Source organism: Eublepharis macularius, chromosome 10, assembly GCF_028583425.1.
Source record: "Eublepharis macularius isolate TG4126 chromosome 10, MPM_Emac_v1.0, whole genome shotgun sequence".
Classification (NCBI taxonomy): Eukaryota; Metazoa; Chordata; class Lepidosauria; order Squamata; family Eublepharidae; genus Eublepharis; species Eublepharis macularius.
In genome coordinates this window covers 91,499,522-91,511,712 of record NC_072799.1, presented here as the reverse complement: position 1 = coordinate 91,511,712, position 12,191 = coordinate 91,499,522, and the positions used below count along the sequence as shown (strand labels likewise).

At 45.1% G+C, this 12,191-nt stretch overlaps 1 protein-coding gene across 1 annotated transcript in view; it reads right to left on the bottom strand.

Moving 5' to 3' along the window:
- GABRG1 (gamma-aminobutyric acid type A receptor subunit gamma1) overlaps positions 1-12,191 on the bottom strand; it is an 86,678-nt gene that overhangs the window by 30,733 nt on the left and 43,754 nt on the right. Inside the window, exon 5 of the mRNA XM_054989662.1 lies at positions 530-750. Coding sequence (XP_054845637.1) covers positions 530-750 — 221 coding nt within the window. The remainder of the gene's footprint in view (positions 1-529; positions 751-12,191) is intronic.

Sequence of the window (12,191 nt, the reverse complement as noted above, 5' to 3'; positions counted from 1 at the left end):
TTATGGCTCCAGTCCCTGGACATAAGTCTCCACAGATTTGGCCATACTGAGAATTAGATCATGAGAAATGGGGGCATCTTTCTCATATAAAGATTCCAAATCACATTTTAATTCTGGTTTATAGCCGAGCGAACATCCACAATTTTTCATGTCATTCAATTCTGACATTAAGAAAATCTGTAGGTTTGGGGGGAAACCAGGAATTTTTCAATATCTTTGGCATGTGTGAAGGAAGAGAGGGGGAAGAGAGAAAGAGAGCAATATCCTTGTGAGTTTCAAGGCTCGTATTCTTAAGGAAGAAACCGTGGTTGGCTGGTTTGTACCATCAGTACCAACAGATGTAGACTGCAATCTTATATACACCTAACAAAGTAATTGCCATTGAACTAAAATGGTATTTACTTCAGAGTAAACCATAAATAAGATTGTATTTTAAAAAAGCATGTAAAATTTACCATTAACAGCAAACAACAATAAATACAGTATAAATGACTGTATGTCTCTTTGAGCTGTGTGGGGCAAATTCTACCTGAGGGTGTATAATACTCGTCCATCACTTCTAATTCGTAGCAAACGGTTTGGAGTTGTGATCCAATGGGCATCTGATTTCCTTGAGTTTCTGAAGAAAGTGTCTGGAATCCAGATTTTCCCAACCATATTGCTATTGAGCATGAGCACTTTCATAGTGCTATTGAATTTCAGGCGGCTGTCATACCAAGTCTGGGCAAAAATGATGTCTATGGTGTATTCCTGAAAAAACAGAAATTATCAAAGCAGCATAAAATATCACAGAATACAATGCATATAAAAATAAATATTCCTCCTGAAATTCATGTTTAGGATTAGACACTATATTCTGAAATCTATCTTAAACAATGCTGTTTCAAAGAAACTCTCTGTGGTAACCAGAATAAAAGCAGCTTGATGTCTATGCTAACAGGGAATACAAAGGGAACATATTCTACAGTCATTAAGTCCAAAGCTTCTTCAGGTGCACTGATCTTCGTGTGGCAGGCCACAAGATCACTTATTAGAAGTTGCATCGGGGGCGTTACAGCTACCTTTGGGGGGGAGGGGAGAAAAGATGGCAAAGGGAAAAAGACACAATGGAAGAAGAGATGGGGGCAGGGGGAAGAGGGAGGAACAAAAGAACAAATCTAGGTAGATATAGCACAGGTAAAAATAGTGTAGACATAACAACAACAAGATTTGATTTATATACCCCCCTTCAGGATGGCTTAACACCCACTCAGAGTGGTTTACAAAGTATGTTACTATTATCTCCACAACAACAAACACCCTTTGAAGTGGGCAGGGCAGTAGTGAGGATCGCCAGCACCCAGGGGCAGCTCCAGGACTGTCGCCACCCCCGTGGCCACTCGTGCATGCGCGCTTCCCGGCCAGTAGCTGCGAGCCAGCCACCCCGTCAGAGCGGCAGGCAGCCGGGGCTTTGCATGGGTGGCCTCCCAGCTCTCCCACTCAGTTGTCCCACATGCCGCCCTGGCCTCCTGCCATGCTGACGGTTGCGCCTGGTCTGCAGCAACTGTACCTGTTCGGGAATGCGTGCTAGCGGCAGCAGTGCAGGGCAACTGGGTGGGAGGGCTGGGAGGCCACCCGCTCAGTTGCCCCACGCTGCTGCCGCCAGCACGTGCTCCTGGCCAGGTGCAGCAGCTGTGGGCCAGGCGCAGCTATCGGCATGGCAGGTGGCTGGGGTGGCACATGGGCAGCCTCCCAGCCCTCCTGCTCATCCACTAGCACTGCCGCCACTAGCTCCATGGCATGCGCTCCCAGCCAGCAGCTGCATGGCGCTTGCTCCCAACACCCCCTCTTTGTCGCCACTGGGAGCCGGTGACCCCCCCCCCCGCACCCCTAGATCTGGCCCTGGAAGTGGGTGGGGATGAGAGATCTCCTAGATGCTGTGACTGGCCCAAGGTCACCCAGCTGGCTTCAGGCAGAGGAGTGGGGAATCAAACCCGGTTCTCCAGATTACAGTCCCGTGCTCTTAACTACTACACCAAACTGGTTCCAAAACTGGGTTCTCCAGTGCAAGTCAAGTCCCATGTCTGAACAGGTTGAAACTATGCCTAACCTACCCTAACTTTGTGCATCTGAAGCTGTCTTAATCTCTGTATATGGATGCCGTGCTAAGTTAAAGTACTTCTCTCTGTCCTGGACATCATTGGTGAACAATGCAAGTAGAATATGGCTGTTTTCTATTCTGAATGGGGAAGCATTGGGGGGGGGGGGACCTGCACCTGCCTGTCCTAGGACATGTTTTGTGCTGCTGGTTAAGCATTAGGAAACCCAGAAGAGGGGAAAAGGCTGTCCCAATGAGTGATACGGAGCCAGTTCGCAGGAACCATGCTCATTAAGCATTGGGTCAGATCCAGTGAATTTTCTCCCTGGGCATACCAATGTCCAGGTGGGGGCTGGCGTCCTCCTCAAGTTACAGCTGCTTTCCAGACTGCAAAGTTCCCCTGGAGGAAACAGCAGCTTCAGAGAGTGAACTCTGTGGCATCACATCTCTGCTCAGAATCTCCCCAACCCTCTAATTCACCACGCGCCTCTTCCTAATCTCTGGTGACTTCCCAAGCTGAAACTGGCAATCCTATTTTCCACTGGTGAGAAAGGCAAAGGGTCCCCTTTGACCACTGAAAAGGAGGGTCCTGGGGATCAGGGTAACTGAACAGACAAAAGCCCCGTGTGATGAGGACTGTAAGAGGATGGGAATTTGGGTGAGGCTGAGCAAAAAGCTGGCTGGAAGCAGCTCAGTATCTACAGCTACCGAGCAACAGAAATAGTTTGCTGGAGTGCATTTGCCTTTCATTCATTCATTCACGCAGCAGCATCAGTGAATGCAACCTTACCGAGTGACAGGCCTAGTACTGGTTAGCAGATCGTGTGAAATGGTCATAATTTCTTAATCATTGTGCTAACGAGACTCACGAAGAACAGTGCTCTGCTCTGCTCTCCCAGCTTACGACATCCAAGCTCTTTTCCCAACTACTAACATGTCACCTTGATAATGTGACATGTCAGGAGGGCCTGATGAGAAGGGCCTGATCCTTCAGAAAGGTCTTCTGCAGAAGCCGCACTTCACAAACTCATGGCTCCCTGGTGCACCTGCGCCACGGTTTGCGTTTAATTGAATACAAATTTAAATAATGATAAGAAACCCTTTAAAATTCAAAATAACTTGAATGGTACAGGGGGGGGGGGGAAGCAGGGGGCTTCAACTTGGTTCTCTCTGCCAGCTGACTGACAAGCAAACACTAAATTTATCCCAGACATATTACAGTGAACAGAAGAATCCCTGACAATGAAAGGAAGTGAGAGGACTGAGCTTAACCCCAATTGCACTACATGGGGGGAGATATATTATCTAAAAATGCCAGACATCTGAATAATAATGACTAGGAAAGTGCCATTATGATGGGCAGGACTGTATTGTAAAAGCAAGCGTGTCTCTTGGAGAGACACATGTGGCATGCTATTTTTCTTACTAGGAGCATCTACTGACTGGGGCGGGGGGACACGCAGGGGGCGTATTTGAGGATGCTGTTTCATTAGCAAAAAAACCAACTTTGCATCCAGCGGCCCCCCACTAAACCACATCCTGGATACCATTTCCCAGCCATAGTAGGAACTAGGATGGATAGATGGTGGTGGTAGAGAGTGCCGTGAAGTCATAGCTGACTTATGGCAACCCCAGTGGGGTTTTCATGGCAAGAGACTAACAGAGGTGGTTTGCCATTGCCTGTCTCTGCAACCTCGGTCTTTGCTAGAGGTCTCCCATCCAATTAATAACCAAGACTGACTCTGCTTAGCCTCTGAGATCCGACAAGATCAGGGTAACCTGGGCTATCCAGGTCAGAGCAGATAGCTAATAACATTAGACAAAGATATAAGGTGTTGAAAAGACCAATTGCAAGGGACTAAGGGGAGCCATGTCTAAGGCATTAAATTAAGCTTCAGACAGAATTCTGCAACAGATGGATAAGTCTGCTCATACCCTGAAAAGGCAGTGTTGCACGAGGACACGGCATGTCATGAAGAAAGGCTGCTTGCCAAGAGAGACGGCAGGGTTGACGAGTGTCTTTTCAGACCACTGGACTATGAAAGAAGTTGAGCTAAGTTCCAGCATGAACACTGTGAAAAATGAACCCTGTGATGTGCTTAGAGTTAAGGAGCAATATTATAAAACAGCAGTTAACCTCCATCTGTACATCAAATAGAAAGCTAGTATGGTATAGTGGTGAAGAGTGTCAAGCTAAGACATGGGCTTAAATATGCATCCATGAAGCCTTTCTCGGTCTTTCTCACCTTCACTATGGAGCTGTTGTGAGAATAATTGGGAGCAGCTATGTATGCTGCCTTGAGCTCTTTGGTTGAAAGGTGGGTTAAAAGTATCTTATAGACTAATAGCTAAGTGGCCCTGATCTTGGATACTTAAATATGGAGACTGGAACCACGAACGGACAAGACACACCTGAAAAATGACCCAGGTTTGAAGAAAAATCTGCAATCTTAAAAAAAAACAAATGAACAGGGAGAGGTTTAAAAGTCCCCAAATGGTAAAAGCATCACTTGCTTTCTGTGGCTGTTGTGTAAGTGGTCATACTTGTCCTCATGATATTAAGGCTTATGAATATGGCAATATCATAAGCCCCTCTGCTCATGTGTTTAAAACACAGACAAGCTGCCTGGCTAGGCAGGAGATGGGAAAGGACTGGAATGTGAGAAGTGAAGTAAGGCTAACTTAGCCCCGCACCCCGGAGCTTGTGCATAACCCTGGAACAAGGGAGGTCTCCAGAAGTAGCTGAACGAATCCATTCACACACCCTGCCAATTCTACCCTTTACCCACTCTCCTATTGTAGCTTCACCCATCCAGCCATCGGGGGTCATCAAATAATCATTTTACACCTATAGTTCCTCTCAGGAAGACCAAATCAAACTTTCCTAGTTCATTGTCCCACCTTGCAGACAGTTTAACAGCCTTATGGTCCCACCTCGGACAATCCTTTGTCCCACCCTGGAAAGAACCATTAAGGCATAGTTTTAGGGCAGAGATTCTCAGTCCTGCCTCAGGGCATGTTTCACAGTATATTTGACTGTCCTGCCATGTGCTCAGTGTGCGTGTGTGTTCTGGATCTTCCACATGCCCTCAGATGGCATGTCTGAGCTCTTCTCCCTCTTGCCATGAAGTACTGCTCACCGAAGCTGCTCTCCCACGGACACCACCAATCTTCCGGACCTGGTAACTATAAAGCCAACTCTGCAACTCTCTCCAACTTTCTTCCAAGTTTTTTTCTAGTTAGCTCTGTGTGTGTGTGTGCTGTGTGCTTTGAGTGCAACTGATCTGTAGTATTTTAAATAACCCCCCTTTTTTGATTGAATATCTGCCTGCTTATTGAAAGGGTTCCCTAGAGGAAGGGATCCTCATATACATTGGCTCAAAAAATCCCAGTTTCCCACCTCTCGCAAGCTTCTCCTTGTTGCTAATTCCCCCTACTCACGAGGAGACCTGCTCTTTGGGAAACAGTTGCTAGGCAACCATAAGAAAGAACATGGAGAGCTTCATCAGGAGAGCTTCAAACTGATGCCACAAGGGGAAGGGGATGATCAACATGGGGATTTCAATGAAGAAGTGGTAACAGCAGGGGGCCACCTGAGTAGGGCAGATCAAACAAAAGTACAAAGCTACAAGTGCCTATGTACCAAAGCCCAAAGTATGGGTAATAAGAAGGAAGAGCTTGAGCTTCTCTTGCAAACAGAGGCCTACGTTATAGTAGGAATTACTGAGATTCCCATAACTGGAATGTGGTAGTGGATGGGTACGAGTTGTTCAAGAAAAACTGGAATGGTAGAAGAGGTGGAGTGGCATTGTATGTGAGGAGAGGGCTTGATTGTCAGCAAGTTCTGGTGAATGTGGTTGACAGCCTGGTGGAAAGTATATGGGTGGAAATAAGGGGAGGAAGGACAAAGGGTATTGTTGTTGGAGTCTGCTACAGACCACCAGACCAGAGAGAGGAAATGGATGCTGCCCTCCTTGAACAGATCGGTAGAGTATCCAGACATCAGAACCTTTTAATTATGGGGGACTTCAACTTCCCCAATGTGTGCTGGGAGACAAACTCAGCAAAGCGACAAAACATACAGAACTTCCTGACTTGCCTGGCTGATAACTTCCTTTTTCAAATGGTGAGGAAGCTACAAGGGGCTCGGCCATACTAGACTTAATATTAACCGACAGGGAAGAATTGGTAGACGGGGTGAAGGTGGTGGGGACCTTAGGGGGAAGTGACCATGTCCTCCTTGAATTCCAGTTGCTGTCAGGGGCCAAGGAAGTTCGTAGCCAGACTCATAGGTTAGATTTTTGTAGGGCCAACTTCAATGAACTCAGAGGCTTGATGAGAGTCATTCCATGGGGGAGTGTGCTGGAAGGGAAAGGAGCGAGTGAAGGGTGGGCTCTTCTCAAACACGAGCTTTTGCAAGCTCAAGCCCTCACTGTTCCAGCAAGATGGAAATATTGTAAGGGCTCTAAGAAACCAACGTGGATGAACAAAGAGCTCCAGAATAAGCTAAGGGAGAAAAAGGAAATGTTCAGGAAATTGAGAGGACAGACCTCTAAAGGTAATTTATGAGGGTTACTAGGTACTGCAGATCAGCCATCAGAGAAGCCAAAGCTCAGTCCTCTAATGGAGAACAGCGAAAAAGCTTAATGACTTTTTTGCCTCTGTTTTCTCCCTGAAAACACTTAGGTGACAAAAATGGTATTTCTGCTAAAGTACAATTCAGAAAACGTGTAATTGAATTTCTGTTTGAGGTGCAGTTCATAAACATATTTAGGTGGTAAGGAAAAGCAGCACCAATAAAAACCAGTAACAGTTTCATTACTGTGTTGGTATCCCCAGGGGGAATACAGATGGCCATTTACCATCTGCTGGCTTACATACACAGCACTGTCTTCCAGTTACTTACATTTATTTCAAATGAAAGTTCATCCTAACTGTCCACCGTAGTAAATGATGACTCTGTAAACAGCTATGAGCATTTATCTCCTGTGTGCACAATCTGTGGCAAGAATCAATCATAATGGGATTGCACTGATGGAGAGTAGAGTAGGTTGCCCTTGGTTGCTGGTGATGTGTCACATCAAATGCTCCCATTGCAGGTGGACATAATGGTAATATCGGGCACTCATTATTTTACTTAAGGAGCAAATAAAAACACTCCTTGAATATTTTCACCTTAGATCTGTTCCCTTGGCCATTGATTTTCTTCTACTGCCCAAGCTATAAGGAGACAATCAGATTATTCTGTTTATTCTGTTCTTTTCCAAACAACATTAAAAAGATTGCATTGCTTGTCAATAGGGGGAAATGCTCCTGTTGGCTAAGATTCTTTTGTGTGTGTCTACAGTTTTCTCTATTCCTTAATGGGCCATTAAACTTTGCAAATTGGTCACTTCAGCTTGGGGGAGGGGAGACTCGGCTCTTCAGTAATTGAGTTTCTATTAATTTTAATCTCATGACAAAGGAGATTTATTCAGCTAAATAAATCAGTGTGTTGTCCAGAATAAATAAACGTTGTAGCAGCCTTCGATGAGGATTCTGAAAAATGGTATAATATTCTGATACTATAAAAATACAAAGCAAATATTATGTTAGCAATAATGTCAAATGTACTATGGGAGCAGCCTAGTGTGACTGCAATTATAGTACCTTGTTTCTCTTACTCATTCCTCCTCCCCATAAATACCCACAAACAGAGGGCGAGATCCAATTAATCCTGTCTTTCATCAGAAAAAGACGCCTCGCTCAACAGAAGGGGATTATTGGATTCGTTCTATAGTACCAACTCCCATTTCAGGAAATGACAGGCCCACAAGTACCTTCCATTACTTCCACTAGTCTGCCCGTATCTTCCACTAGTCCTCCACATGAACTCATGAAGCTGCATCCTACTGAGTCAGTCTTTTGGTCCATCAGTGTCAGCATCGTTTACTCTGACTGGCTTGCCAGGATCTCAGAGAGTAGGTCTTTCACATCACCTATTACCCATCCCCTTAACTGGAAATGCCAGCAGATGAACCTGGGATCTTCCCAGTGCAAAGCAGATGCTCTGCTACTGAGCCACAGCCCTCCCAGATCTCCTTGCCTTTGAGCCATGCCAGTTATTCATCCTTTGGAACATGAGTGACTACAACAAGAGGAGGAGGATGAATTGAGATATGGAAGGTATGCCTAGACTAGGATTCCCAGGTCCCCCTCACTGTCCTGGCGAGAGACTGGGGCTCTTACCTTTCTTGTTGCCCCAGCGTGCTCCACTCATGCACACCCTGCATCTCTACAATGATGTTACTTCTGGGTGATATCATCATGTTTATGCAGGAGCACACATGCACTTTGCAATGAGCCAATTTGGGCCCAATTCAGCCCATTTGGGGCCCAAATTAGCCCACTACGAAGTGCGCGTGTGTTCCCAGGGTGGCACAATGACATCACTCCCGGGAGTAGGCCCGAGAGGCCCGTTTCCATGCCTTTCTCCCCTGCTGGCCATGTGAGTGGTGGCAGGGATGAAGGGTGAAAGCAGGGGATCCCCCCACCCCCACTGGGGAAATGGGATCCCTAGCCATGACCTCTCAGCTGCCTGCACATGTGTACAGATAGGGAGAAGAAGGATATTAGAATGAGCATTTATTTAGCTCAATGAGAATCCTCCATCTGTGAATATTGTATCCATAATCTTACTTGATCAGGCCCTGTGGTGAGTTCTGAACCAGCAGCTAAAATACATATATGAACTAAGTTATTTTACTGGTTTATTGATAATAGTACCAGCCTCTCCAACACAGTGACTGCTTCATATCACCAGAACTGATCTATTTACCACACAGAAAGAGGTGGTAGATTGAGGTGGCAGCTTTCTGGAGTGCAGAACTACAAGCGGGGGTTCTTGGAATCATATATTTGAATACTCGCATGTTTAGATTCCATGCATACAATAAACATAGAAAAAGGATTTAGCAGTGCCTTTTCTCTAATGCAGGTTACCACATAATGGGAGCTTTTCAATTGGTGAATGATTCCAAAATACGTCTCCATACCTGTATTCAAAAGTGGCCCAGCCTATATCTCAGTCAACCTTCTAGTTTTTTATAATGCATACTTATTAAAATATGAATATCCTGCCTTTTGAATTATCTAAGACCACAAGGCAATTAATAAACCACCAAATTTTCACAGATCGTACTACAGAAATCCATGAAAATATCAAAACAAACCATGGCAGAGTACCTCAGCATACTAACCTGTCAGATAAGGCAGACTGGTCCAGAAACAGAAAACAGTGACAAGAAATAAATCTAATTCCATCTTTGTTTTTTTTTAAAACACAAGCCTATACCTAAAGAGCTTGATGTTTAGAAACAGAGATGCCATCAGGGAAGAATGAAGGTCAGTTTCCCTGAGGAGAGCAATCCAAAATCAGGTAGATCAGTTCTCAGGCTAACAGTAGACTCCTGATAACGTTCTTTCTTCCAAACAACCTGCTGGTATTTTTTTTTAAATTTTTAATTATGAGCAGTTTGGCACCTTGGCAGCAGAACTGACTGGTTACGGTAACTAAAGCTGGGGCTCTTCAGTCAACTGCTATAGAGATCTCAAACAATACGGCCTATGTTTTCCTCAGGATTTTTTCCTCATCAATGTTATTTGATGGGATAGATTTGGAAACTACTTTTGAGGGTGGGGCAAATCTGTATTTTCTATGCTTTAATGTGATACTTTTGTCCAGGGTTTTTTTTCTGGGAAAAGAGGTGGTGGAACTCAGTGGGTTGCCCTTGGAGAAAATGGCCACATGGCTGGTGGCCCCGTCCCCTGATCTCCAGACAGAGGGGAGTTGAGATTGCCCTCTGTCTGGAGATCAGGGGGTGGGGCCACCAGCCATGTGGCCATTTTCGAGAGGTTCCGAAACTCTGTTCCACCACGTTCCCGCTGAAAAAAAGCCCTGCTTTTGTCTCTGTATAACTGTACAGAGGCTGAGTCGCTTACCTGAAACTGGATGGTTGTGAAATTAGATCTATAGAAAAATGGGGAAATACATGTGAAGATTTACCACACAGTCATAGCAGCAAAGTAGAAACAGTTCCCCTATAGTGTCCACTGACATATAGCAAGGAGAAATCTACACAGACCTAAACTCAATGACAAGGAAAGATAAGCCTGGTGAAATTCTCTTCATTGCAAAGGCAGATACCACAGATGATCAGCTTCCTATACGGATGTTTGCTCGCTGTGGTAAGTAGAACAGCTACTTTCATTTCAAGGGAAGAGACTTTCAATCTCTTTCCTTCTCACTTGTGCATGAAAAGTGCCCTAAAAAGTCCAACAGGGTCACTTTTAATGAGGAACTTTCTAAAAAATGAAGGAATTGGCAAAAAACAAGTTCACAGTGATGGCTGAGAAGATTCCTGCCCCCCCTCCCCAGCCCAAGAAACTTGGGGCTTAAGGCCAAGATAACAGAAGCTCAGACAGAGTGCTTATTGCAAACCACGAAAAGGTTAAAACAAGACTATGCCCGTGCGGTTAACAAGCTGAGTCAAAGATCTACAAAAAGCACAAAAGATTCTTTTAGAAAATGGAAATCTTGGTCAGATAAGAATTTTTTTTTAAAAAAAAGAACACTAGCTGTAAAAGCACTAATATAAGTCAACAATGAGGCAATCAAAGAGCAACAATTTGAGAAGCCGTTGCTAAGAACATGAAGAAAATGGATTGGAGCCTGTGAATTGCAAGCAGAAGCCAGAAAGATGAATATTTTCCTCTCCTCTCCTTCCCCCAAGTAGCCCCCTAAGATCCATCAAACCTAGTTCTGGGATTCAAGGGAGCCTTGATGTATGAAGGATGGTTAATAGTGGTAATTGTACAAAATCAACCCTCCTCCTTCTGGTACAAACAGAAAGCTTGTTTCATTAAGTTTCCCAGTGGAAAAGGTGTGAAGTGGAGAATGCCCTCAAGTTATAGCTGACTTATGGTGACCCATGGTGGGGTTTTCATGGCAAGAGACTAACAGAGGTGGTTTGCCATTGCCTGCCTCTGCAACCCTGGCCTTCCTTGGAGGTCTCCCATCCAATTACTAACCAAGGCTGATCCTGCTTAGCTTCTGAGATCTGATCAGGCTCACCTGAGCTATCCAAGTCAGAACAGTGGAAAAGGTAGAATTATTTTATCCAATTTCTGTTCCTTATGGTAGCCCTCACTATGCCTCATGGAATTTTGTCCACTAGAATTATTTTTCAGGAGCCTTAGGGAGATGATGGAAGAAGTTGGGAAAAATCCGGTTCCATGAACACAAAGTAGGATTCAGCCCCATAAAAAACATATTGAAAAACTAACAGAGGGGAAAAGAGCGTTCTAGAGCTAACTGGCAAAAAAACCTGTAAACCTCTAGAACTGGATGTCATATATGGTGGAGGAAGCTACAAGGGGCTCAGCCATACTAGACTTAATATTAACCAACAGGGAAGAATTGGTAGATGAGATGAAGGTGGTGGGGACCTTAGGGGGAAGTGACCACGTCCTCCTTGAATTCCAGTTGCTTGGGGGGCGGGGCGGCAAGGAAGTTCGTAGCCAGACTCGTAGGTTAGATTTTCGTAGGGCCAACTTCAATGAACTCAGAGGCTTGATGAGAGTCATTCCATGGGGGAGTGTGCTGGAAGGGAAAGGAGCGAGTGAAGGGTGGGCTCTTCTCAAACATGAGCTTTTGCAAGCTCAAGCCCTCACTATTCCAGCAAGATGGAAACACGGTAAGGGCTCCAAGAAACCGATGTGGATCAACAGAGAGCTCCAGAATAAGCTAAGGGAGAAAAAGGAAATGTTCAGGAAACGGAGAGAAGGACATACCTCTCAAGAGGAGTATATGAGGGTTACTAGGTACTGCAGAATGGAGCATGCTCAGTGCTGTGGCTTCCTCTAAAGTAGGCTGGTTGTGCCCAGCAGTTCAGCCTGGCCCAGGAAGCAGCAGCAGCAGCAGAAGGGGGTGGGGAAAGGCCTACCCAGATCTTGTTGTTTCATGGTCTGCTTTGGATTATTGCAGGAAAATGTTAATAACCTGTACAATTATTAGAGATCTTTTAAAACAAGGTGAAGTTACTTCTTGGAAAGTTGTTAAATGTTGGTTTGGAAT